A 25,083-nucleotide genomic window follows, 5' to 3' on the forward strand; every position below is an offset into this window, starting at 1 on the left:
TTGGTTCTTGAGACGGTGGTAGAGTGCCAAGAGGAATTGGCTGAGTCAAACTGTGTAGGTGCCATTTGGAAAAGAAAGTATGATGAAGCTATGCTCAAGATGGAAATTATGAGTGGTAAAATAGAACAACAGGATCATGAGATTCGCAAGCAAAAGCAACAAATAGTTAAAAAAGATGCTCAGATCCAAGCTCAGAGCACAAGGCTCGCACAATTTATCAGCGCAAAGGAGCGTTGGGACTTTTTCAAGGACGCAAATTAAGATTCCGAGGAGTAGTCTACTTCAGGGGCTCAAGAATTTCCCAAAATGTTCTTATCTTTTCTGTTTTCGCTTTCTTTTATGAACTTTGGAGTCTATCCCTTGGCTCAGTTTGTAAAAAGGGAATTATCTTGTTTTTATTTATAAGTCTATCCTCTATCTCTTTATAATGTTTACAAAATAGCTTTTATAAGTCCTTCGATAAAAAAAAAAAATGTGTATATTTTTGCATAAGCATATCATGCATCATCTTGCATTTCATAGTCTCAAATCCAAGTCTCACACAAATTTTCTTCTCCAATCAAAGGTCAGCTCGTTTCAAAGGTGGCACCACGCATCCACTACAAGTCTACTCGTACTCATTACACTCGTGCAACCGTTAAGAGAAAGATGGATTTTCTCGAGCAAGAGAATCGGGCACTCCGTGAAGAAGTGGCAGCCATGCAGACTAAGATGGACGAAATGGTTGAAATGATGAAGACGATGACAGATATGCGGACCCAAGAGCAAGCTCAGGCTCAGGCTCAGGCTCAGGCTCATGCTCTAGCACAAGCTCAAGCACAAATTCATGCACAAACACAAGCTCCTCCACCTCCCACCAATACTCAGGCTGAAGCATCTTCCTCTGCTATCCCTGAATGGACAATATGTGCCGACACTCCGACACACTCTGCTCCACAGCTCTCCGTGCCTTGGTTCCCGCCTTTTAATGCTGGCGAAATACACCGTCCCATTGCTTGTGAAGCTCAGATGCCTACTCATCAGGTGACTCATGTCCCTCCGCCTCCTGTAAGAGCTCCCCCAGTTGTCATGACTTACTCAGCACCTATGATTCACACTGCTCCACAAAATGAAGAACCCATCTTCCATTCAAGGAGTATGAAGGCCTATGGTCAAGTGGAGGATTTACAAGAGAAGTATGACGAGATGTACCGTGAGATGAAAGCTCTCCGCGGAAAAGAAAGATTTGGAAAAACTGCTTATGACCTCTGTTTGGTGCCAAACGTCCAGATACCCCATAAGTTCAAGGTCCCAGATTTTGAAAAGTATAAAGGGAACTCCTGCCTTGAGGAACATCTAACAATGTATGCAAGAAGGATGTCCGCGTATGCTAAGGACGATCAGGTCCTTATTTATTACTTCCAAGAGAGCTTGGCTAGTCCCGCCTCAAAGTGGTACATGAATCTGGACAAAACAAAGATCCAAACTTTCCATGATCTGTGTGAAGCTTTTGTGGAACAATACAATTACAATGTAGATATGGCTCCAGACCGAAGTGATCTTCAAGCCATGACTCAGGGGGTCAAAGAAACATTCAAAGAGTATGCTCAGCGGTGGAGGGATGTTGCGGCCCAAGTCAGCCCACGTATAGAAGAGAAGGAAATGACCAAACTCTTCTTAAAAACTCTCAGTCAGTTCTACTACGAGAAGATGGTCGGAAGTACGCCCAAGAACTTTGCTGAAATGGTTGGCATGGGTGTGCAGTTGGAAGAAGGAGTCCGAGAAGGACGTTTAGTAAAAGATGGAGCTTCTACCAGTGGAACCAAGAGATATGGCACCCACATCTCGAGAAAGAAAGAACATGAGGTTAGTATGGTGGCCCAAGGAAGGCCTCAGCAAACTTATCCAACCTATCAACACATTGCTGCCATCACACCTGCTGCCAATATTATTCATCCCCCAAATAGCCAGTCTCAATTCCCACAATATCCTCAACACCCTCAACAATATCCCCAACAACCATACCAGCAACGTCCATACCAACAACAACCATATCAACAAAATCCCCCACATCCCTATCAACAACAGCAACCTCGACCACAAAAAATGCAATTTGACCCAATCCCCGTCACCTATGCAGAGTTACTTCCAGGATTACTCAGAAATAACTTGGTTCAAACCAGGCCTCCTCCTCCAGTACCAGAAAGACTGCCAGCTTGGTACAGACCTGATCAGACTTGTGATTTCCATCAAGGGACCCCAGGTCATAATATTGAAAGTTGTTATGCCTTTAAGTATGCAGTACAGAGGCTAATCAAAGAAAAGAAGATAACCTTCACAGACTCAGCGCCAAATATTCAAACCAATCCATTGCCAAACCATGGTGCTGCAATTGTCAACATGGTCGAAGATTGCCAAGAGACTCACCATATTCTCAATGTTCAACAAATCCGAACACCTTTGGTCCCATTACATGCCAAGTTATGCAAAGTGAACCTCTTTAAACATGATCATGATGGCTGCAACGAGTGCCTTCTGAACCCCTGGGGTTGTCAGAAAGTGAAAGATGATATTCAAGGACTTTTGAACCAAAGAGAACTGGTCGTTGAAAGAAAATGTGATAATGTATGTGTTATAACTCCTGAAGAGCCTTTGGAGATATTTTACGACAGTCGGAAGTCAGTTGCTGCTCCTTTAGTGATTTGCTTGCCTGGTCCAATACCTTATACTTCTGAGAAGGCAATTCCTTACAAGTACAATGCCACTATGATAGAAGGTGGTCGTGAGTTCCAATACCACCTTTGCCTTCTGTGGAAAATATTGCCGAAGATAGTAGAGTATTGAGGAATGGGCGTGTTATCCCTCTAGTGTTTCCAAAGAAAGTTGACGCTCCGGTAACTGAAGAAACTCGAACTAAAGATTCCGGTGCAATCAAAGATGTGGGTCAGACTAGCGGGACCAAGGCATGTTCTGATTTTGATGAGATTCTCAAGCTGATAAAGAAAAGTGAGTACAAAGTGGTTGATCAACTGATGCAGACTCCGTCAAAAATATCCATAATGTCTTTGTTACTGAATTCTGAGGCTCATAAGGAAGCTTTGATGAAAGTCTTGGAGCAAGCTTTTGTAGACCATGATGTGACTGTGGGACAATTCGATGGAATAGTGGGGAATATCACTGCATGCAACAATTTGAGTTTCAGTGACGAAGAGCTCCCAGCCGAAGGAATGAACCATAACTTGGCTTTGCATATATCTGTGAATTGCAAGACCGATGCTTTGTCGAATGTACTAATGGATACCGGGTCGTCTCTGAATGTGATGGCCAAAACAACCTATGCTCAACTCTCTTACCAAGGTACACCTTTGAGACGAAGTGGGGTAATGGTAAAAGCTTTTGATGGTTCAAGGAAGGATGTTCTTGGAGAGGTGGTGCTACCTATTACAATCGGGCCACAAGTTTTCCAGATTAATTTTCAAGTGATGGACATTCAGGCGTCATATAGTTGCCTACTAAGCCGACCCTGGATTCATGAGGCTGGAGCAGTAACGTCTACACTGCATCAAAAGTTGAAGTTCGTGAGGAATGGGAAGCTAGTAACTGTGAATGGTGAAGAGGCTTTGTTAGTGAGCCATTTGTCGTCTTTCTCTTTCATTGGGGCCGATAGTGTTGAAGGAACGCCTTTTCAGGGATTTATCATGGAAGAAGAGAATACCAAGAGGAGTGAAGCATCTATCTCTTCTCTAAAAGATGCTCAAAAAGTGATACAAGCTGGAGGCTCTCCCAGCTGGGGAAAGTTGATAGAACTGCCAGAGAACAAGCGCCGAGAAGGACTGGGTTTCTGCCCATCAGCTGATTTGTCCAAGCCTAAGATCGTTGTCGAACCGATCAGAGGTACTTTCCACAGCTTTGGGTTCATTCATGCAATCATTGAAGATAATCCCGAAAGAGTGCCACGAAGCTTTGTGACACAAGGAGGGTCTAGCCACAATTGGGTTGCTGTAGATGTTCCTTTTATTGCTCATTTATCCAAGTAATGCACATTGTTTCGTCTTTTATGCTTTTTTAAAGAAAATCCTTTCGCCCCGCCCCAAGCGAAAGTGAATCTATCTAGGGCTTTTTGCTTCAAGAATTTATCATCAATCAAATAAAAATGTCGTTTTGTTCCCGACCTTTTGCCTTGCTTTCTTTTATGTTTTTAGAAAAAAATGGTAATACAAAAAACCGAAAATATAATCACCTTCTAAAAATCTGCACTTACTTGTTTTCTAAAAAAATCATCAATCATATATGCAGATTAAAACCCAATGAACCCGTTGAACAACATAGCCCTATGATCTCTCCCAACTTTGAGTTCCCTGTGTATGAGACGGAAGAAGAAGAGAATGAAGAGATTCCCGACGAAATCTCCCGGCTACTTGAACAAGAAAGAAAGACCATTCAGCCTTATGGGGAAGAATTAGAAGCAATCAACTTGGGTACCGAAGAAGACAAGAAGGAGGTCAAGATTGGGGCATCACTTGAGGCAAGTGTCAAGAAGCGAGTGATAGAGCTTCTCAAAGAATATGTTGATGTGTTCGCTTGGTCGTACCGAGATATGCCGGGTCTGGATACTGATATCGTGGTACACCATTTACCTTTGAAACCCGAGTGTCCGCCGGTCAAGCAGAAATTAAGAAGAACCCGTCCTGATATGGCCCTCAAGATTAAAGAGGAAGTGCAGAAACAGATCGATGCAGGTTTCCTCGTTACATCAAAATACCCTCAATGGCTAGCCAACATAGTGCCTGTTCCGAAGAAGGATGGCAAAGTCAGAATGTGTGTTGATTACCGTGACCTTAACAAAGCTAGTCCCAAAGATGATTTCCCATTACCTCATATTGATGTACTGGTTGACAGCACTGCAAAATCCAAAGTGTTCTCCCTCATGGATGGTTTCTCCGATTACAATCAGATCAAGATGGCGCCCGAAGACAAAGAGAAGACGTCTTTCATCACACCTTGGGGCACTTTCTGTTACAGAGTAATGCCGTTCGGTTTGATCAATGCAGGGGCTACTTATCAAAGGGGTATGGCTACTATCTTTCACGACATGATACACAAAGAGATTGAGGTTTATGTGGATGACATGATCGTCAAGTCAATCACTGAAGAACAACATGTTGAGTATTTACTAAAGATGTTCCAACGGCTAAGAAAGTACAGACTTCGTCTGAATCCCAACAAGTGTACTTTTGGTGTTAGATCCGGAAAGCTTCTGGGCTTCATTGTTAGTCAGAAAGGTATTGAAGTAGATCCAGACAAGGTCAAAGCCATCAGAGAAATGCCAGCTCCGCAAACAGAAAAACAAGTAAGGGGGTTTCTCGGACGACTGAATTACATCTCCCGTTTCATTTCTCATATGACTGCAACATGTGGGCCGATATTCAAACTCCTCCGCAAGGATCAAGGGATTGATTGGACAGAAGATTGCCAGAAAGCTTTTGATAGCATCAAAGCGTACTTACTAGAACCTCCGATTCTCACCCCTCCAGTTGAAGGAAGACCACTAATCATGTACCTGACTGTACTAGAAGATTCCATGGGTTGTGTGCTCGGACAACAAGACGAAACTGGAAGAAAGGAGCATGCCATTTATTATTTAAGCAAGAAGTTTACTGATTGTGAATCTCGATATTCCATGCTCGAGAAGACCTGTTGCGCACTAGCCTGGGCTGCCAAACGTCTCCGTCACTATATGATTAGTCATACTACTTGGTTGATATCTAAGATGGATCCGATCAAGTACATCTTTGAGAAACCTGCTTTGACAGGAAGAATTGCACGGTGGCAGATGTTATTATCCGAATATGATATTGAGTATCGTACCCAGAAAGCAATCAAAGGCAGTATCCTTGCTGATCACTTGGCTCACCAACCAATTGAAGACTATCAGCCCATCAAGTTCGACTTTCCTGATGAAGAGATTATGTATTTGAAGATGAAAGATTGTGACGAACCGCTACTCGGGGAAGGTCCAGATTCGGAATCAAAATGGGGTCTAATATTCGACGGAGCTGTTAATGCTTATGGTAGCGGAATTGGGGCAATCATTGTTACTCCTAAAGGTGCACACATCCCCTTCACTGCCAGGTTGACGTTCGACTGTACAAACAACATAGCAGAGTACGAAGCGTGTATTATGGGTATCGAAGAAGCCATCGATCTGAGAATCAAGAACCTCGACATTTATGGTGACTCAGCCCTTGTAATCAATCAAATCACAGGAGAATGGGAGACTCGTCACCCCGGATTGGTTCCCTACAAAGACTATGCAAGACGATTACTGACCTTTTTCAACAAAGTCGAGCTACACCATATTCCTCGTGATGAGAACCAGATGGCGGATGCTCTGGCTACTTTGTCTTCAATGTACCAAGTAAATCGTCGGAATGAAGTGCCACTGATCCATATCAGACGTCTTGAAAGACCCGCTCATGTATTCGCCACTGAAGAAGTTGTTGATGACGAGCCATGGTTCCACGATATCAAATGTTTCCTTCAAAGGCAAGAGTATCCACTTGGAGCATCCAGTAAAGACAAGAAGACTCTAAGAAGATTGTCTGGCAATTTCTTCCTGAACGGGGACATTTTATATAAAAGAAACTTCGATATGGTGTTGCTCAGATGTGTTGACAAACATGAGGCAGACTTATTGATGCATGAAATACACGAAGGATCCTTCGGAACTCATTCTAGCGGACATACAATGGCCAAGAAGATATTGAGAGCAGGCTATTACTGGATAACAATGGAAGCCGACTGTTACAAGCATGCCAGGAAGTGTTATAAGTGTCAAATCTATGCCGATAAGATTCATGTGCCGCCGACTGCACTCAATGTTCTTTCCTCTCCGTGGCCATTCTCTATGTGGGGCATTGACATGATTGGAAGAATTGAACCCAAAGCATCAAATGGGCACCGCTTCATTCTAGTGGCTATTGACTATTTCACCAAGTGGGTTGAGGCTGCATCTTATGCTAATGTGACCAAGCAGGTGGTAGTCAAGTTTATCAAGAATCATATTATCTGCCGCTATGGTGTCCCTAGCCGGATCATTACAGACAATGGGACGAATCTGAACAACAAGATGATGAAAGAATTGTGTGATGATTTCAAGATCGAACACCATAATTCTTCGCCTTACAGACCTCAGATGAATGGTGCCGTCGAAGCTGCAAACAAAAATATAAAGAAGATCATCCAGAAGATGGTGGTGACTTATAAAGATTGGCATGAGATGCTTCCCTTTGCATTACATGGATATCGTACTTCGGTACGCACATCAACAGGGGCAACCCCTTTCTCTTTGGTATATGGCATGGAGGCAGTACTTCCCGTAGAAGTTGAGATTCCTTCAATGCGAGTTTTAATGGAGGCTGAATTATCAGAGGCCGAGTGGGTTCAAAATAGGTATGACCAATTGAATCTGATCGAAGAAAAGCGCATGTCTGCTCTTTGTCATGGTCAGCTGTATCAAAAGAGGATGAAGCAAGCTTTTGACAAGAAAGTTCATCCCCGTGAATTCAAAGAAGGTGATCTTGTGCTCAAAAAGATCTTGACTTTCCAACCCGACTCTAGGGGCAAGTGGACGCCTAACTATGAAGATCCGTATGTTGTCAAGAAAGCTTACTCAGGCGGTGCCATGACTCTTCAAACCATGGATGGTGAAGAACTTCCACGTCCTGTGAACACAGATGCAGTCAAGAAATACTTTGTCTAAAAGTTATAAGAACAGCTCGGTAAGTCGAAAACCCGAAAAGGGCGGCTTAGGCAAAAATGAGCGTCTCGGTGGGCTGAAAACCCGAAAGGGCGGCTCAAGCAAAAATTAGAGACATTAAACAGAAATCATTATCCTGGTAGGCTAAAAACCCGAAAGGGCGGTCTATGCAAAAGTTAAGGATAAAAAGAAAAAGACAAAGTAACTGCATCCAGTTAGGCACAATCCACTTGGGGCATGTCTACTATCAAAGAATCTCCAAATCTGAAGCATCAAAAGCAGCAAAATTCAAGAGTTGTAAGGGGGAATGGGGTTATGAAGTTCAATGTACCTTCCCATTTTAAAATTACCATTTTTTTCAAATTTTGTAAAAAAATCCATAAAGTCATGCCATCTGCAGGCTGTCATTCAATCAATAATATTTGAGCCTATGGCCCTTCTGTTTAAAATTCCCCTTTATTCTATTTTTAAAGTTTCTTTCCATTGTTTGATGATAATATTTCGAAGTAGAATTCTTAAAAAAAAAAACTTTTTTCCATGTCTTTTAAAAGGGCATAAATGCACAAGTACATATTAGGATTTGAGAGTGAAAGAAGCATGCGTCAGCACGTTCCTCAGAGAATGATTAGACCCCACCAGACAAGGATGATTGGACGCTGTTGAAAATTCAAAAAAAGAAGGCACAACGACGGAAGTGTGTCAATGGAAGAACATTATGTATCAGCTTACAAATGGCGACTTTTTCCAGACTTTTAATGGGTTTCGTCCCCATAAGGCATATGTTTGATACTTTGTCCCCGATGAGGTCATCTCCAAGGAAGTTTGCCGAATGTATAAGTACTGTGATGTCAGTCCACTTTCCACCTTACCAAATCTTGTCTTGTCTCATCGAGTCCATCTAGCATATACAATAAATACATTCATGCTTTCGGACGTTAATACATTCATACACCCATACATCCATGCATCAACACTTTCATACATTCTTATACAACATATGCATCGCATCATTCGTACGTGGTTGCATCAATCGCACAAAGTTTTGTTCAATAATATCCCCTCAGTTCGGTCCTCGTTTCATCATTATGTCAAGTGGCAAGTTCTAACAAATGAACAGCTTGTAATCATCATTTACATCAAAGGTGTCATCCCCAGTGTGTCTGGTCAAGAGATGTCACGAATCAATCAATTCCAAGCGGCAAGTTCCTGACAAAAGGACAGCTTGAATCTATGTTCAGTCAATTCCAAGCGGCAAGTTTCCGACAAAAGGACAGCTTGAATCTATTTTTTGTCAATTTCAAGTGGCTAGTTTCCGACAAAAGGACAGCTTGAACTCATTTCAAAAGTGTCATACCCGGCATAAAGTCGTGCTAGCCATGTCACTAATCAATTTCAATTTCAATTTCAAAAAGTGTCTTTTCCAGCATAGCTGTGCCACTAATGTCACTAGTCAATTTTCAATTTCAATTTTAAACCAATACAATAACTGACGGTATTTTCCCCAGTGAAACTACATTCCCCTAGTGGAGTCGGATCCCTTTCTTCAACGAATTCGGGTATCCCATTGTTGTTTCTCATTCCTGTCAAGCCATCTATGTCGTCCTGCATTCATGGTTGCCTCACATGCATTCGTAATTGCATCGCATGCATTCATAACATCTTAGGTCAAAAATTGTGTACTTTGTATTTAAGTCTCTTCGACCCGTCAAATCAAAGATTTCATCTTCAAATCTCCGGACGAAGAAACTTAAATAGGGGCATCTGCCATACCCCAATTTTTGACCTAAGACAGCACTGACACGTGTCATTTAGCTCCGACCGGTGTCAGCCTTTCGAGCAAAAAATTCGGCAGGGATGTATTTTAAAATACCTCATAGTTGATTCCGAGTCGGGCCCTCCTCTCTCAATTTTCATTTAATTTTAATTTCCATCTTTTATTACCTTTAAATTCTTTTTTTTTTTTTAACCTTTATTTTATTTTATTTTTGTTTTATTTATTCTTAGTCCTTTTATTTTATTTTTAATGTCCAAAATAAATCAAAATTTTTGTCCGATAATATCCAAACACACAGCTCAAAACAGGTTGTCATATTCCTCTCCAAGCAACAAAAATTTTGCTCATTTCAAGCTCTATATATACAAACACGCAAGCAGCCAAGAGGAAGGGGGCCCAACAAGAAAAACATTCCACGGCCAAGCACACAGACACAATAATTCTCACTCCATTTTCTTACAATCCAAACCTGCAAACATAAATTTCAAACCAGAACATCTCTAACACAAAATCAACAACCAAACTCACAGATTCGGTAACCAAACCGCACAACACACACATCACAAGAACACAAACTATTCTCACAACAACAACAACGAACCATCACAACTCAAACCGAATCCAAACCGGATCTACCCAAAAGGTAGTATATTTTTTTTCTCTTTACAAGAACACAAACTATTCTCACAACAACAACAACGAACCATCACAACTCAAACCGAATCCAAACCGGATCTACCCAAAAGGTAGTATATTTTTTTTCTCTTTAGATCTAGGTCAAACCGCTTAGTAAAAATAATTTTTGAGTTTAAAATCAGAAAGAGTGAGTGAAAAGAAGGAGAGAGGACGAAAAAATAAAAAAAAAGGACAAGTTTTTAACTCCGGCGCGGTGGCGCCGCCGCGATAACTCGCCGGCCGCCGCGCCGGAAAACCCAATCTGACCGGAGAAGAAGAAGGACGGAAAGAGAGAGAAGAGAGTTTCTCTCTCTAAAAGAGAGTGAAGAGAGAGAAGAGAAAAGAAAAAATGAGAAAAAAAGGAAAGAATGGGTATTTATACCCCTTTTATTTGGCAGATTAAATCAAGGCCGTTGATCAAATCAACGGCCGAGATTCGATCTCTGAGGTCCAACCTTGTTCTTGGCCCATCTTTTTCGTTTTATTTTCTGCACCCCCCTTTACTGCTCACACACCCCAGCATCTCATTTTTCTAATTTCTTTTTCATTGCATTTTAATTCTCGCTCTATCTGTTAATCCAGAGTGCTCTGGTCCAAAATTAACTTAATATTATATTCTTGCTTAATTTAGTTATTCTCCAGGATAATCTGGTCCTTGTTAATTAAATTAATCCAGAGTGCTCTGGTCCTATATTAACTATTAATATTATATTTCTGTTTAAATTAATTATTCTCCAGAGTGCTCTGGTCATTGTTAATTAAATTAATCCAGAGTGCTCTGGTCCTAATTAACTGTTAATATTATTTTTTTTTAATTATTCTCCAGAGTGCTCTGGTCATTGTTAATTAAATTAATCTAGAGTGCTCTGGTCCTAAATTAACTGTTAATATTATATTTTTGTTAATCCAGAGTGCTCTGGTCCAAACTTAAATGTTAATATTTATTTATTTTTGTTTAATTTAATTATTCTCCAGAATATTCTGGTCCATGTTAAAACAACTTCACAATTCAGCTTAACTTCATTTTTCTCATTCTGCTTATCTTTATTCCAAAACAACAAAAACATTCAAATAACAAATCACAAAAATATTTTTTCATTACAAACCTTGATTCTCAAATCAAGTGATCGTTCTTTTTATTTTTCTTAATCAAATTTCAAATCAAGTCTAATTCAACTTCAAGTCAATTTTCTTCAATCTAAAAAACACAAATCAATTCTCATTTGCCATCTGGCTTTTTATTTCAAAACCTTTTTCAAAACATATAAAAAAACACCAAACAAATCAAACGTCAATTTCTACCCCGAACTACGAGGTTTTGATCCCTCACGGGTACGTAGGCAGAGGACCTTGTCCTTCCAAATCAATTAAAAAACAATTTTCTTTTTTTCTTTTCAACTTTCAACTAAAAAAATATTTTTCTTTTTTCTCTTCAATTAAAATCAATTTTCTTTTCTTTTTTCAACTCATCATTCAATTCCATTTTCATCTCTTTAAAAGCAAGCAAGTTTAAGCACAAAAAGTTAAATAAAATCAAGAGGTTCTCGTAGAGTACTACGAATATTTAGGGTGTTAATACCTTCCCTAAGTATAACCAACCCCCGAACCCTGAATCTCTTCAAAATGGGTTGTTTGGAACGTTTTCCCCTAAAAAAAAATTTGTTCGGTCGTGATATAAAAAGTGAGTCAAAGTCAATCAAATGGCCTTGACGTCCGAAAAATGGCGCGACACCCACCATATCATAATAAACAATGTATATGGACTCACCAATATCATTTCATTCACACAATTCATATCAAATACATGATTTACTCACATTCCAAGTAAAGAGGAAAATACATCACCTTGAGATAACTTCTCATTCAACATTCAATTAATAAAAAAGTACTTCCATATAGTCATACACAACTAATCATTAAAGATTTATAAGGTGATTGGCTTAAAGGATATTTTCATCAATGTTCGTCTCTATTTAACATTTTACAAGAATCTCCATTTTCAAAGTAAAACCAAATTAAGTCTCAATTCCACAAACCAAGTTTCAAATACTCTAGAACCTTTAATTGAACTCATAAATAACAGACTTTGAAGTTTGGAAGCAATTCATATGGTTTGGGTTGACTTAGAAATAGTTATGCGGAATTTTCGTAAAATTTCAATTTTGACTTCCCAATGCCCAAATTGGATCCCAAAGTGTGTCTAAACGTTTCTAAACATGAAAAGACACTAAAAAACACATTGAACATGAAAATCAATCTCACTTTTAGCCAATTCACCAAATCAACCCATTTAAATGAAACACCAACAACAATTCCAATTCTCTTCATCAATTCATGAATATGCCTACCCAAACAATGATTCATCAATCACAACATCAATTGAACAATAATCACATATCCTCTCAACAACAACTTAGCAAAATTCACCATTTGAGTACAATTTCATAACTTGATATTTATACATACTTTGAAATATGTAATTTCACCAACAATCATACAAATATCATTAATTCATGCATACAAACTTAACATCACAGCTAGAGCACGAATTTAGCATCAATTATCCATTTATTCAATCAACCCATTTCACATAACAAGGAGAAATTGCAATAAATGAACATGATTATGAGGAAGAATAACCCCTTACCTTAGATGATGATTAATTCAAACTTAGGCTTCACTTTAGCTCCTAATCTTCAATCTTCAAGTTTCCCCCTTTCTCTAACCCTTGTTCTTCCTTTCTCCCACTTTCTCTCTCTACCTCTCTCTAACTTTGTGAAATGAAAAGGAATGAATGAATTTCTCTCCAAGTTTTAGGTTTGGATATACTATCTCTCAATTGGGCTCAATTCTAGACCCTAGTGGGTTTAACCCATTTCTATTAACACCAAAATATTCTACACTCTAAACGGTATTTAAACTAATAACGGTAAAATAAAACCAACGTAACTAAACGGTAAAAACTAATTACTATACTAGTAACTTAGTAAAATAATGGTTGTCACTAAACATTAAAAATAATTCTCACTAAAATTACCATTTTACCCTTACCCGCTAAATGACCAAAATACCATTCTAATACGGTAATCCATGAAAATGCACCCAATGATGAATAATCACACACAAACACAAATAATCACATAATAAAAGTAATTAAAATAATCTAGCTAAAAATCGGGCTGTTACACCTTACTACCGAGGTTTTCCTCGACACTACACTACCGAAGTTTTCCTCGGCAGTTAACTGCCGAGGATTCCCATGACAGGGTTCTACGTAACTGACGTAGATACCCATAAAATAACCAAAAAATCAAACGAATAAAATGCACAATACCTGTTTTTTTACGTCAAAAGTGTGTTGATACCTCCTATGCTTGATGCTTGAATGATTTTGGATCAAGAATTGATTAAAAAAATATTGGATTTTGGAATTGAATGGAGATGGAAATGAAGTTGATCAAGAAAATAGTTTGTAGGGGGAGCAGGTGGTTGTTTCATCTGATGAAACATTTCCTCGGCAGTTAACTACCGAGGATTTCCTCGGTATTTAACTGCAGCCGGAGTTCAAATTCCTCGGCAGTTAACTGCCGAGGGAGTAAAATCGTATTTTACTAGTGTGGCACAACCTTATCACATGTGGGAACAACAATTCTCATAGGATAACAGATAAAATCAAGGGTAAATACCTCTTTTCGTCCTTGTAATATTAGCGAATTCCGATTTTAGTCCCTGTAAAAAAAAAAGATTTAAATTTTGTCCCTGTAATTTGAGATTCTTCTACTTTTGGTCCCTCCTTTTATCAAGTCAACAGAATCTGCATAAATTACGTCCGTGTAATTTCAGATTCCTCCCACTTTTGGTCCCTGTAATTTCAGATTCCTCCACTTTTGGTCCCTCATTTTACGTACCATGTATGCAGATTCTGCTTACGTGGTGGAATGAGGGACCAAAAGTGGAAGAATATGAAATTACAAGGACAAAATCTAAATCTTATTTTTACAGGGATTAAAACCGGAATTTGCTAATATTACAGGGACGAAAAGAGGTATTTACCCTAAAATCAATTATCCCCATCATAAAACCTTAATCCAAACATAAAAAATAAAAATAAAAAACAATTCTTTTTTCTGAAATAAACATGTAAACAAAAGTATGACATACTTTCTTTTCATTGAAAATGCATCCATTCATATCTTGAAACACACATCTGTTCAACATCTTGTCTTGAATAAAGCCTTGCGCGTTCTAGGATCCATTGCCTAGGGGAATTTTAGTGTTGTTTGCATACAAATTATTGAAAATGAATACAACAAACAAGAAAACCTCAAGTAAGACATTTTCAAAAGGAACCCACTTGGGTTGATCTGGTGGTATTGACTTAGAATATGGGAGTGTGCTCCTCTCAAGGTCTCAGTTCAATTCTCTCTGATACCAGTTTGGGTGAACTAATTTAACTTCTTAAAAAAAAAAAACATTTTCAAAAGGCAAGCCCCAAGAAGTGCTCTACTAAGGAATAAAAATCAGAAAGATTTTATTGAAATGTGAAGCTCGCACATTACATCGAGGAAGATGAAATAAATGGTGTTGGAAGAGATGAAAGATGCTCTTTCATTTTGGTCCCTGTTGCCACCTCACAACTTACATGTCTCCAAACAAGAAATACCAACTCAGTTTTTTTTAGAGTTAACGACCAAATCTAAAGTTGGAGACTAAAGTGGTTAACAAATTTTGGAGTCAAGGAATACCAACTCCTAGGTTAGGGACCATTATGACAGCTGATGACACTTTGTCATTACTCTTTTATTAGTCATTTTTTTATCTAATTTTTATATGTAATTCATTGTAATTATAGGAGCTGGAAGCCACAAAAGAACAAAAACTTGGAAGATTGAGAAAACAATTTTCGGCCACCGATTTCTTACCATCAGGCGCTGATTTGGAGCTGATGAAAACCATTTAGGTTCGACATTTTTCGGGCACCAATTTATACAAATCGGGCGCCGAATTATACTGGAGCGGGTCAAGATTTTTTTTTTACTGAATTATAATTATGAATATAAATAGTTAGAAATTGAAAATTTCTAAAATAAAAAGACAATTTTTGATCAACAGAGGTTGAGTAGAGCGTAGGGAGTTGACTTCCACAATATAGCAAACTAAAGTTTGAATCCCGATCTTGGAGAGCTAAACAAAAGGCAATTCTAGAACTGCTTTCAGTAATATTAAGGAGTAAAATGCTCTTAAACCTTGTCGAGAGATTTCTCAGCAACGAGGTAATCATGATTCAATGATTCTTAATATAGATGGGAGTGCACAGACAATTCTAGATTCTGCAAGCATGATATGGTTGTCTCGTTCGAAGGCAAGATGGAAGTTTCATATTTGGGTTCCACGGAAGTGTTCGTTGGTCTAATATCCTTCATGCGACACGTTACTTGCAGAGATGTGAGGTATGTATATTGATATGTCTCGAAGAGAGGGGTTCTCTCACCTACAAATGGAGAGCAACTCAAAAGTTTTAGTAGACATGGTGACATGAAAACATAATGATATCAATGTGAATGTTTCTACCTTCATTCGGCGCATTGGTTACCTAAAATACATGAGTTGGCAAGTTTGAATTAACCATACATGGCGTGAAGAAAGTAGATCGGCAAATTAACTAATTTTAGTCTTTGGTTTCTTTGATTTACATGTTATTGAGACTTCTCCTAGATAGCTTCAATGTATTTTTTTTTTTATGACATTTGTATCGCTTGCATGCCTTATAATGTTTCTTTTAATCGCTTAGTGTTATGTTATTTTTTTGGACTCTGCAATCTTCTTGTAAAAAAAAAAAAAAAGGGGGACAATCAACCAATTGCCACGTTTTGAGAAATGGAAAATTACAAATTCCAACTTGTGTTTATATCAAATGTCTTCATAACATTTTTCGATTTTTGTCCCTAGAAAACCGTTTTATTACGGTTTTTTGTAGATAAACGAAATGGTCATACCCAAGGGGATCTGCCGGGATGTCAAAATGAATCGGCTTCATAGATAAGAGGTAGCCTTGGCTACCCCCAAAAATATATTATTCTTCAATTGTTTGGTATAAATTTATATCCGGCTAACCTAAATAATAAATATTGAGCTACCCAAACAAATTTAGTTGTCGAAAATTAGCATAAATAACATATATTATTCTTCAATTCTAATTTTTTTTAGGAGAGATCTTATATTATTATAAAATTTTATGCAAAATTTTATTAAAAAATATGAATTCTACTCTACATATGAGTTTACTTTAAAGGAGAGACCAAAAATGATGATGGAAAATTTTTGGGGACTAAAAGCTGAATAAATTTTTTAGAAGGATTAAAACAAAAAAGTTGACATATTTATAAAGAGCAAAAACATATTTAACCCTAATAAAGGGTTAAATATGTTTTTGGTCCCTATAAATATACCAACTTTTCGTTTTAGTCCCTCTAAAATTTTCCTTCAACTTTTAGTCTCTGTAAAATTTTCAATCACTACTTTTGGTCCCTATTTTGAAGTTAATTTTAGTATTTTTGAATGAAATTGTGCAGAAATGTGTAGAATATTGTAAAAATATTTCCCAAAAAAAATTAGAATTTTTTAACTGAACATAAATTTAATATGAATTTTTAACCATCAAAAATATAAAAATTCATATAAAATTTTGAGGGCAAGGCAAGTAAAACAAATAATACCAGCGAACTGCATATAAAAAATAGGATAGAGGATATGTTTGAGTTTTAATAATAATATAACATTTTTTTATATAATAAAAATATAATTACCTTTCAAGCAAGTTGCACTGTAGTTTTTTCCTCAATCATTTGAAAGCTTTAGCTATGGAAGTGGTATTGTGGAATAGCTGGTGAGACATGCACAAAGTAACAGTTAGGAATCTCATGTTAGAAAATATAATAAAAACATATCTATTACCGGGTGGTCATGCTTTGTATCATATTGCTTAAACTTTATCAAGAGATTTATAAAAATTCTATATTTTAGCCAAAAATGTAATTAAAACAGCATGACATGTAGTCCACTCTTCATGTTTCTGCTTCAAGCGTGTTAATATCACCACAAAAGCGTGTAAAAATCAGCATGACATCTAGCCTAAAAGTTTTGATTCCATCAAAAAAAAGTCAGCACTTCTTTATAACCAGTGCTTTAAAAATCAATGCTTCTCTTTAATAATCAATATGGTTTACCAGATATTTTTTTAGCATTATTTTCATGGAAATAAGATTTGCTTAGTTGCTGCACATAATTTGAATAGAAATAATTAAAAATGACAGCAAATGAACCATTTTTCAAATATCTGGAATGGAATATCGGAAGAAAATCTAGAACCACATTAGAGATAGAATAAAAAGCATTAGCCACAATAAAATGAGAAATCAAAAACTCAAAATGAAAAATGCACAAAACAAAGTGCAAATGTTGTAGAGAATGGTTTTTGGTTAGCCTTTATATTAACCTTTATGTACCGAACATTTGCTGAATTATATATCATAGTTCACTTGCTTTGGAAACCTGCGTTGAGAATGCTAATCTCTCACTAACACATCAACAAAACCAGCACCTTACGACATTTAGAGTTTCGACATATTTGGTTGAGAAATAAAATTGAGTAAGCATCAAACAATAATCAATCAAAAAAATCAATAAGCATGCAAATGAATAAAAGCACAGAAAGTATTAAGTATGAATCAATTCTCAACCAAAAAATTCACTAATGACAAATAACATTACTAAACAAAAATATTACAGCATTCTCAACCAAAACAATTAACTAATGACAAACAACATCCTTCCACTAACGGATCAACAAATCCATCACCTTACAACATTATTGTTTACAAAGAACTTTTTCAAAACTAACAAAAAAATTGAGTATTAATATGCAAATTAAAAACTTCAAAGGAAAAACAATTAAAAACATAAAACATTACTTGTGAAAAACAGAGTCTATAAGAAAACGTCATGTACCTTCAACCAAAAACGATGAAAGGAATTCTGATTCGGAATTCGTCCAATCATGTGACCTTCCACCTGTAATGGTAAGGGTATTTTGTTCAACAGAGAACTTCACATCTTCCTTACCAAGTCCAGGCATATCCAAACGAAGGAGCAGACAATCCTCTGTCTCTTTCGCATCCCAACCACGTCGAACTCCACTGTCTCCAATTCCACGTGAAGCAGAAAGGAATGGATTGTCCATTAATTGATCCACCATGTTAAGCACCTGGCTCAAACTCCTAGTTGGAGAAAACGGATCAAACACATCTAAAAACACAACAGTTTAGTATTAGTTAATCAAATCAATTAAATAAAATAGTGAAATTGAGTAAAAGAGCGATAACAACTACCTGAGAGGAAATCGTTGCGGCGAGTGCGAGGGAAAGAGCTATCAACACGATGTCGATCAGAGACGGTTGCGGCTGAGACAAAACGACCAAAGTTAAATGTAGTCAAATTGAAATAATAATTTACGTTTAACCTAAGTTTGTATTTATCAGCAAACTCACAATCACAACTACTTATTTAAATTCCTATAGTTAGTGTTGGGAAAAACCTCTCATTTGTTGTTACAAAAGAAACATAGAGCAAAAGGATCACCATCTTTTATTTTTTACCCGGCAAATAACTTTTTGACAACACAGAGCAAAGAGAAAATAATTGTTCTGATGCTCCTATTGAATTAAAAAAGAAGTAATTATGGGCCAAGACTTCTATTCTTCTTAGTTCTTATGGCTAGATCGAATCTCTTGGCCCTGTGAAAAGGAGAAAAAACTTCATGTTCTTCCGCTCAGAAAGGAAGGATTAGGAAAATCCTATTCAGTAATCACTGCACTTTTCTTCAGACAATATGAAAACAATGAAAAAAATGTTTCGATAATATTAATCCCACTGCCATCTTAGACCGAAAGGGATAATCTCATAGTTATACTTATAATACTCCAAAGTTGTAATAAATAAATTAAATGTGTAACAGTCAACCCCATAAAAGCTACGGTGAGATAACACACAGCAACAAGGCTTCTATACAGAAATTTTAGATAAAGGTTAAAGAATTTATACTACAGATATATTGCTTTGAAAATAAAAAGTTAATTTAAAACTAAATATGCATTCATAATCAAAATGCACAAATCTTGAACTAATACACAGGATAATATCATTATCATTACTAGTAACCAATGAGTCAGAATACTCAAAGAAGCCCTATGGTTAGAAATCATGGTTGTCAAAATCGGGATCCCACTAAAGATCGTTGAGGTATAGAAAAAGGGTAGATCGTAGGATCGTAACAGGGATCATAAGATCCCATATAATAGACAGAATTATAAAAAAAACTAAGAAAAATAACCTTTAAAAAAAAACTTATATTAATCATAATTCTCATTATCTTAAACATCTAAAAACATTGATAAAAAACAGAGCATCATCCTAAAACATCATAAAAAATAAAAAAATAAAAAAAAACTTATTCAAGAGGAAGCACAAGCAAGAGAAATTTATAAAAGAATAAAAGATGAAAGGGAATTGATGATAATTGAAGAATTACAATTTCACAAAAGAGGAAAAAAATTCACAATTTTAGAGAAATTCCCAATTTACTAACCTAATTATTCAATTAAACACTATAAAGTCCCAAAACTGAAATTAATGAATGAATTTGGCCTTTTAGAGCGGAAAACGGGTCGTTTTCCGGCCAGAATGGGGTTGGGCTCGTATTTAAAGAAATCGGGTCAAACCCAAAACGGGTCGGGTCAGACGGGTTGCCCTTGAATCAGCCACCTTCCCAGACGCGAAAAAAATCGCCGATTCAACGTGTTTGCGCGGCGCGCCGGCCGCTCCTTCATCTTCTCCGATCTTGGATCCGCTCCAGATCGGTGGAGGCATCATGACTCGCAAGATCGTACGATCTTGGGATCTAGATCGCGATTTCGACAACATTGTTCAAAAAGAATAGTTTGACAGAACAACATAAAAGGAAAGACTTGCACATGAAGAATAGATGATGTATGTACATTCAGAAACAGAAAACAAAGCATGGGAAAAATAGGGCGCGGGTGCAGGTGCGGTATGTTATGTCCGGAAACCACAGGGTTTGGGCAGAACAATGCGGTGAACAGTGTGCTCGGGAAGAAAAGGGCTCTGGGGTCTGAATATGAGAGTCAGACCAAGGGTTTCTAACTTTCTATATGTTTCTAAAAAAAAGGTACAAAATCTCATTGTTCTACCCTCAAACTACTAATCAGTAGATTATGATGAGATGGGAAAAGGACAGTTTTCGATTGCCCTCAAAGTTGCAGCTGCGAAAGACGTGATTTACCACTTGTATGGCAGCCACAACGGGGAAACTCGAAGTAATGCCAGGAAATGGAAGCCACTATTCATGATGTGTTTCCCCATGCAAGCATGCGAATAACAATCATGTTTTATACTTTGATCTTTTGATTAATTGGAAGGATTAAATAGGAGGATATTAATTTACTCAAGACTTTTGCCAGAATGTAGAAGATGATCAGCTTATAAATATTGAGCAGTGTTATTCAGTACGAATAATAAACCTCACAAATCGCACAAAAACAAACGTTTTTTTTATTGATTTTCATAAAAATAAATATTGACTAAAAATAGAAAAAAGTAAATCTTGATTTTGCGGAAATCGCCGTGACTTTTGTGGGTGTTAAGAATACATGACATAAAGCATTTTCCATAAATAGTTCATACTATTTCATAAATAAACAATTTCATAAAATACTTGAAACACAAGTTTTAATTCAATATTACCTATCCCCTTTCTCTTTTATTAAAACTTTAATAAACCTCTAATGGTGTGCTATGTGATTGTTTGAAAAGTAAACCATGGAAAGAATATATCAACTCACCTTGCGTTGCAAGGAAGCAAGAATATGATCCACTCGCTTAATTTCTTTTTAAGTCAATTGTCTCCTTAGCTGCCTTTGGTTCCGGAATTGTAGTCTCGTTTTCAGAATCAACTAAACCAGAAAAAACACAATCCGTTAATTAGCGCGGAATCAATAAATAAATAAAATCCTTGGTTAAAAATTTCAACAAAAACTTGTATTGTCAGGCAGAACATACGATATAATGGAATGCATGAAAAATCAGATGGCAAAGTAACACTAGTTCATTTCCTTGCTTGCCCACAGTTTGCAAATAGCCAACAAAGTTTTCTAGTAACTAAACAAAAATTTAATGGCCTATCATCTAGCCATCCCCTTTCAATGAAAAAAGGGAGGAAAGCTACAAAGGCTAGGCTTTTACATAGTTTGGTTTAACGAGCAAACCGAACCACAAAAGCAGTCAGAGAAAACCGAACCAAACTGCAATTGTTTCACCTGAACCAAGCCAGACTGGTTACGTGATTCGGTGCACTAGCGTTTCAATGCTGAACCAAACTGGTTTTCAACATATTAAATTTTATTTTATTTTTTTCAAAATCCAACAACTAAAGCCACTCACTCTGTATCACATAGTAATTGCAGAAGAAACTGAAATGAAGTAGAATTGAAACAACATAGCAAGAAACACCTGTCCCATTAAGTGAATATGTATCGGCTAAGTGCTAACCATCACATCGTAGTAGCAATATCACGAGCTTGTGATTCAAAAAGAAAAAAACTTCAATCTATCGAAATTATGCAAAAAGGGGAATTGCACTCAAACAATATCACCATGAGATGATAAATCTAGGGGATATGAATTATCTCATGTTACTGTTATTTTTCTAAGGCCTGAAGCTTGATTTCACAATAGAAGGTTCACGGTTGGTCGCAGTTCACCGAACTCTAGGCATTACAAGTTCAGCTAGAGAACTGACATATAAAACATGATTCAGTTAGTAAATTACGTTACCAGATCAGTTTTTTTAATGGCAGTTTGGTTCATTTTGGTTCCAAAGAGTTATTTGAACAGCCCAAACAAACACTATTAACTATAAATGTATAACGGTTCTCCATAAACAAAATTGCTCACTAAAGTTGTACAGCTTAAGCAATACAATTTTTCAAACCCTGCAAAGTTTCTATCACATTTTTATACAAGGTCTAAGAAAGGTCCACAGCCACACTATGGGCCGCTGACATCCAAGTTTTTAACATCTCCACAATTGCAATGCGACTGCAATTAAACAACATTTGACCGTGATTCTCCATCATATCAAAAATCATGACACAATCGCAATTTAAAACCTTGTTTTCTTGAGTAACAAACATTTTATTTTTCCAAAACCAAAAGAGAAAGAAAAAAATCGAGCTTACCATATCCTATCTTCTCCAACTTGGATGCAGCCGTAGTAAATGCCTTTTCAATATAATATAGTGCCCTTCCCTACAAGATCAATGTCACAAACAGTATTAAAAAAAACCACTCCAAATATTCGAAATAAAAAAACTACTAAAAGCAAAACTTGATAACCCTACAAGGTATGTATGTAGCACTACTATGTTTGGTATCAGAGAAATAGGGGAGAGAGAGATTGCCAAGAGAGAAATTGGAGAGAGATACCCAACTTCTCTTGTTTGGTACACCAAGAAATAGAGAAGAGAGATAGAATTATGGTGGGCCCCACCACTTTTGCTTTTCTTCTCTGAGGTGCGAAGAAATCTAAAAAATGCCAAGAGAAAAGCTCAATTTCCACTTATACCCTCGGACCCACTTCTCAGTTTTTTAAAAATTTTGTTCTTAACCGAATTTTGTTCTTGGTAGTTCATATGTTAATTTAGCTTTTAATAAGTTCATTATTTTTTAAATAAAATAAATTACCTAATGCAGTTTGAATAATTTAATTAATTTGACTATATTTTAAATTCTCAAATCAAATAATTACTTGAAATTGATGGGTTTAAATTTAAACTATATATATTAAAAAAAAATGTGAGTTTGATGGGTTTATAATAAAAGGATATTTTAGTACTTTCAATAATCATCAACACTTATCTCTTTTCTATATCTCTTCTCTTTCTCTTAAACCAAACAATACCTCAAATCTACTCTATTTCTCTTATCTTTCTCTCTTACTATACTCTCTCTTCCTTATTTCTCTCTTCTCTATTTCTTCTCCGAACCAAACACACCCTAAGTGTACGTTTGGTGCATTGAGAAAATTTGATTTTGTAAAATTGATTCTTGCTACAATTGAGTTGAAGGTAAAGTGATTTATGTTTGGATACATTCATGTGAAAGTGAGTTGAAAAATAAATTTGAGTGTAAAAATCAATTCTAGAATCATAAGCTAGATTGCTAGCTTCAAGTAGAATCAATTCTTGTGACAAAATCAATTCTACTTTAACCAAATCCAACACTTCAAAATCAATTCTACACATCTAGATTCAATTTTGGCTCTTCCAAAAGTGGAACCAAACATACACTAACACTTCATCTTAAGTTGTGTTCAGTGTCTTATGAGATATGTCTGTGTCTAATAATACCTCATACCACCGCCACGGCACTAATATTTGCAATTACATTTCATTTTATAAAATAACACTAATGTCTATATGTCAGTATCCGTTGTGAGTGTCTACTCTACATAAGGTTTGTTGAATAAAATTTAAAAACATATGAAGCACGGATACGGACACCGGACACGCCGACACAACTAATAATTTGAAAAAATCACATAATTCAGTGTAATTACAAGTGGTGTCGGACACGACACGTGTCCGACACCGAGACACGCCTAATCGAAGGAGTGTACGTGCTTCATAGAATTTAAACATTGTAATAAGCAAAGAAACTGAACATACAATTCTAGCAGCAAAAACATTGGATAATTGAGGAGCTTGATAAATTGAACCATCCAAAATATAATAAGCAAGCATTGGAGTAACTTTATCAGGACTATCCCTCTTCTGCTTCTTCATGATAAAAAGATGAGGTTCCATAACTTCACTCAACACATATTCTATACCAATCATTTTCCTGAAACCCTAAAAATCGTTAGAGTGAAAAAATTGAAATTAAAATTGAGAATGAAAATTAGATTAGGTTATGGGAATTACGTGAGTTGAGAGGAATCAAGTGGATGATGAGAACGCATTCGGAGTTGTTCGTTGTTAGAAGTCCAATCGTAGAAAGGTGATAAAGCGAAGTAATCGAAGACGAGGTTACGATCGAGTGGGTATGTGTTTAGCCATAGTTGTCTGTTCCCGGTGGTTGCGCCGTCGGTACTCCACCGTCTAACATTCCGATTCCCGGTGTCGCCATCTCAGGTGCCGGTTTTCTCTCAGTGCTGTGATTTGAAAATGTATTAGTACAAGTATGAGTAATTAAATCTAGAAGAACTCCTCTTAGACACTAGTAGTACTCCTCTTAGAACGAAAGAGATAAAGAAAAGAAATGGAAGGAACATAAGATACCGGAATGGAATGGTAGAGAAGAGAAGCCTCAAGCCTTCGTCGCCTTCGGCAATTGGAAGAAAAATTCTTAAACTTTTGCATCATTGAATACACAAATTTCAAGAAAAACTTCTATTTCTAATGTCCTAGTGGGTGCTTTTTTGATTTCTTTATTATGTTTATTTGCTTGTGTTTTGTTTTTCGTCTTTTGCTTACCGTCGACACTACAAATTTTTGATGTATTGCTTGAGAAAGACTCATTTTAGAGGTACTATAAAGTACTTATGGCAGTTATCGCCATCTACGGTATCCTCTCAACCTCGTAAAAGTTTTGTCAATATGTGGTTGAATTGATCATCTTAAATACTGCTTATAATCTATTTCAGCGAACACCTACAAATATCTTTTTCTCAAAGTTGGATGAAATTAAAGACCGTGGATCTCGAATTATTACTAACATTTGGCCATACTTGAAAGATTTTAGTCTGATCGCTACGGTATGCATT

General features: G+C 36.8%; 1 protein-coding gene and 1 pseudogene across 1 annotated transcript; one reads left to right on the forward strand and one right to left on the reverse strand.

Annotated features, from left to right (window-relative positions):
* Positions 1-648: 648 nt before the first annotated feature.
* Positions 649-15,147, forward strand: LOC120577478 (uncharacterized). Its single transcript, XM_039829029.1, has 4 exons — positions 649-2,761; positions 2,809-4,012; positions 4,276-7,735; positions 15,040-15,147. The coding sequence occupies exons 1-4, from the start codon at positions 649-651 to the stop codon at positions 15,145-15,147; spliced, it is 6,885 nt and encodes a 2,294-aa protein (XP_039684963.1).
* A 3,156-nt stretch (positions 15,148-18,303) lies between these two features.
* LOC25480949 (mediator of RNA polymerase II transcription subunit 6-like) lies at positions 18,304-24,466 on the reverse strand (annotated as a pseudogene).
* Between the last annotated feature and the right edge of the window lie 617 nt (positions 24,467-25,083).

The sequence above is a fragment of the Medicago truncatula genome, chromosome 8 (assembly GCF_003473485.1).
Source record: "Medicago truncatula cultivar Jemalong A17 chromosome 8, MtrunA17r5.0-ANR, whole genome shotgun sequence".
Taxonomy (NCBI): Eukaryota; Viridiplantae; Streptophyta; class Magnoliopsida; order Fabales; family Fabaceae; genus Medicago; species Medicago truncatula.

Coding starts and splice junctions, on each gene's coding strand:
- LOC120577478 (XM_039829029.1), top strand. CDS start 649: ATGGATTTTCTCGAGCAAGAGAATCGGGCACTCCGTGAAGAAGTGGCA. Junction 2,762..2,808: donor CACTATGATAGAAGGTGGTC/GTGAGTTCCAAT, acceptor ATATTGCCGAAG/ATAGTAGAGTATTGAGGAAT. Junction 4,013..4,275: donor TTTATTGCTCATTTATCCAA/GTAATGCACATT, acceptor TCATATATGCAG/ATTAAAACCCAATGAACCCG.